General features: G+C 52.4%; 1 protein-coding gene across 1 annotated transcript in view; it reads right to left on the bottom strand.

Annotated features, from left to right (window-relative positions):
• Positions 1 to 1,278, bottom strand: part of SRP9 (signal recognition particle 9) — a 12,427-nt gene extending 11,149 nt beyond the window's left edge. The window contains exon 1 of the mRNA XM_019549547.1: positions 1,073 to 1,278. Within this exon, the coding sequence (XP_019405092.1) occupies positions 1,073 to 1,144 (72 nt within the window). The 5' untranslated portion in view covers positions 1,145 to 1,278. The remainder of the gene's footprint in view (positions 1 to 1,072) is intronic.
• Positions 1,279 to 2,595: the final 1,317 nt, after the last annotated feature.

The raw sequence follows: 2,595 nt of genomic DNA, 5'->3' as shown, positions 1-2,595 counted from the left end.
GCAGCGGCTTGCTCTTGTCACAGCCCTTTCCCAGCCAACCTTGCATGCTTGTCCCGGAAAGAGGCAAAGCAGATTGGTGGAACTGCTCTATATATCTGTTTCTAGTATGAGCACAGGATGCCAGACCAAGAAGAGCTGCAGCAAGAACAAGGACCCACTCCTGCTTTAGGTTTATCAGGAAACTAACAAAAGCAGGGGCTCACACTCCTACTCCAGCCCTTCTCTCATGAAGTACTCAGGATTGTTCCATCCGGCCCTGGCATTCCCAGGTTGAGGAGCGAGAAGGGAAGCCAGGGCAGCACAACGGGGGGGATCTGAATTGGGTGTTGCCAGATTCAAACACGTTGAGGGGGCACATCTAGAAAGGCTGGGAGCCACAGCACTAGGTACGAGGCCAAATGACATCACAGAGCCAGACCTACTTATGAGGGAACATCACCACTTTGCCTTGTCATGTCAGTGCCACATGCCACCCTCCAGCAAAGGGGACTGTTAGAAGAGAACTCATGGTGGGGAGGCAGGGGAGAAAAACAAAGAGGCCAGGAGATTATGCAAACCCTTGTGAACAGGAAATTAATTTCTTTTAAAGCTGAATCTATTTCGAGTTCCCTGGGCTGGAAGGGCCCTCATTAAGTTGGAACAGCAGAGTTGCTGCATGCAGAACAGAAAAACCATTAAACAAAAAAATAGGAACAAAGGATCCCTGGTTTCTCCCTTTCCCTGAAAAGTGCTGCAAGTCCCAGTCACAGCTATTGCAAAGGCTTGACTCAGAGGCTGAAAGTGAAGTTAAAGCTGCTGATTTCAGTAGTGGACTAGAGGCTATAAAGTTAAAACCATCCTAGGGAATCCCGTTTTTCCCCCCTCCTAGAATAATTTCCAACCGATTTAAAAATAAACTGAAAAGAGTGAGAGAAAATAAGCAAGATTTTCTTCCCTGCTCCATTTTTTTACATTTCATTTTCTTGACTGCATTGATCTGTGGTCACTGGCCCACGTAGAGCTGGAACTAGGGCCGGGGCCTCTCCTCCCCCCCCCGCAGGCCTGGCGCCCCCCGCCCCGCAGACGCCCGGACCTTCATAGGGTCGGCGAGGTAGAGTTTCTCGGCGGCGCGCGTGAACTCCTCCCAGGTCTGGTAGTGCGGCATGACGACCCCACACCGCTGCGCTCCCCCTCCCCAAGACACCGCCGGGCGAGTTCAGTAAGGCGCCGTCCTATTGGTGCTCCTACAAAGGTACATCCAACCACAGAGCGCGTTGTTCAAAGGTTCTTCCCACTCCTCCCCCCTCCCCGCAAAAGCAGACCGGAAGCTGGGGAAGAGGACGTAGCCATCCGGCGGAGCCGGGACGCCGTTCTGGCTGTGGGCTCACAGCGCCCCTTGCAGATCGGGCGGGGCGGTTACCCACCGCCGCTGCGGGCCTAGGGGCGCTTTCTTCGGAGGGAGCCCGGGGCACGTCATTGGCTTCTGCAGCAGGCAGTCAGAGCGCAGGTTGGGGCCTGGGGCACTCCCCTTTCCCCCGCCTCAGGACTCCTGTTTGGGTTCGTGCTTGTTGAGGGGGCGTCTGGTGGCTCTAGTGCTGTGTAAGGCCCTAGCTACTAGAGTCAGGGGATCACAGGAGCAATGCCGATTCAGGCACGTGAAGCCAGGGCAGCCCGGCAGCTCTGATACTGATAGATCTGGGAGAGGAAGCCCACATTCAGTGTTTTGCTGTCCTTATTTGTTTGAAGGCCTGGTAGCATCAGTGATGGGCAGCCAGGTGAGGTGGGGTGGCTATTTGTGCCGGCACCAGAAACAGCACTGGCTGTGGTGTTAGTTCAGAGGGCATGCAGAGAGGGGGGCAGGTGTCCCTGAGTGCAGGCCAGCCAGACGTGTGCCTGGGGTGGGACCCTGCTACATGTTCTATCTATTATGCAGTTCTTAGGGCTCTATTTGAGTTGGTCTAATAATTGGAAAAACTCTTCTGTGCAAGAGTTCAGGTATAAATACCCTTCATCAGGCTGAGGAAGCATCTGCAGTTGGTCTATTATGCAAGTAAGTAGTGAATTGCATAATAGATTGACACCAGTTGCATAGGTAATTATTACAAGTAATGACATAAGTAATTATCACATGATAAAAAGGGCTCTCTGGCTATGAAAAGAGCCAACCAGCTCCTCAGTTAGTGCTTGAAATGTGTAACAATTCTAGAAAGCTGGTTTTTATCTAGCTTTCATTTCAATGAGTAGGATGTTTTGGGCAGGGACCTGAACTTGAGCAGGGGGTTGGGCACAGTCTCCTGCCAAGCTGTCCCCAGCTGCTGCCATTCTGGATGTGCATCTCTCCACAGTGCAGGCCAATGCAAGATCTCACAGCCCTGGGGCTTGGTTTGAGTGTAAACCCAGGCTCAGAAGCAAAGTTTTCTAAGGGAAAGGGGAAGCAGTGCTTTGCGGCAGAAGGGGTCTCTCCAGGTGATGATGACAATGGAAGTCAGCAATAGAGGGGAAGATACTAAGAATTAGGGTCACAAGGGGTGAGGCCTGATGCAGGGAAATAGGGTTAGTGGAGAGTGAATCCCTGAGGAGAGGTGGACTGTCCAAGCCATAGGGGTGGTTCTAATT

Source organism: Crocodylus porosus, unplaced genomic scaffold, assembly GCF_001723895.1.
Source record: "Crocodylus porosus isolate Cpor-Errol unplaced genomic scaffold, CroPor_comp1, whole genome shotgun sequence".
Lineage (NCBI taxonomy): Eukaryota > Metazoa > Chordata > Crocodylia > Crocodylidae > Crocodylus > Crocodylus porosus.
The sequence above is the reverse complement of the archived record's forward strand: the minus strand, read 5'-3'. Positions and strand labels throughout refer to the sequence as shown.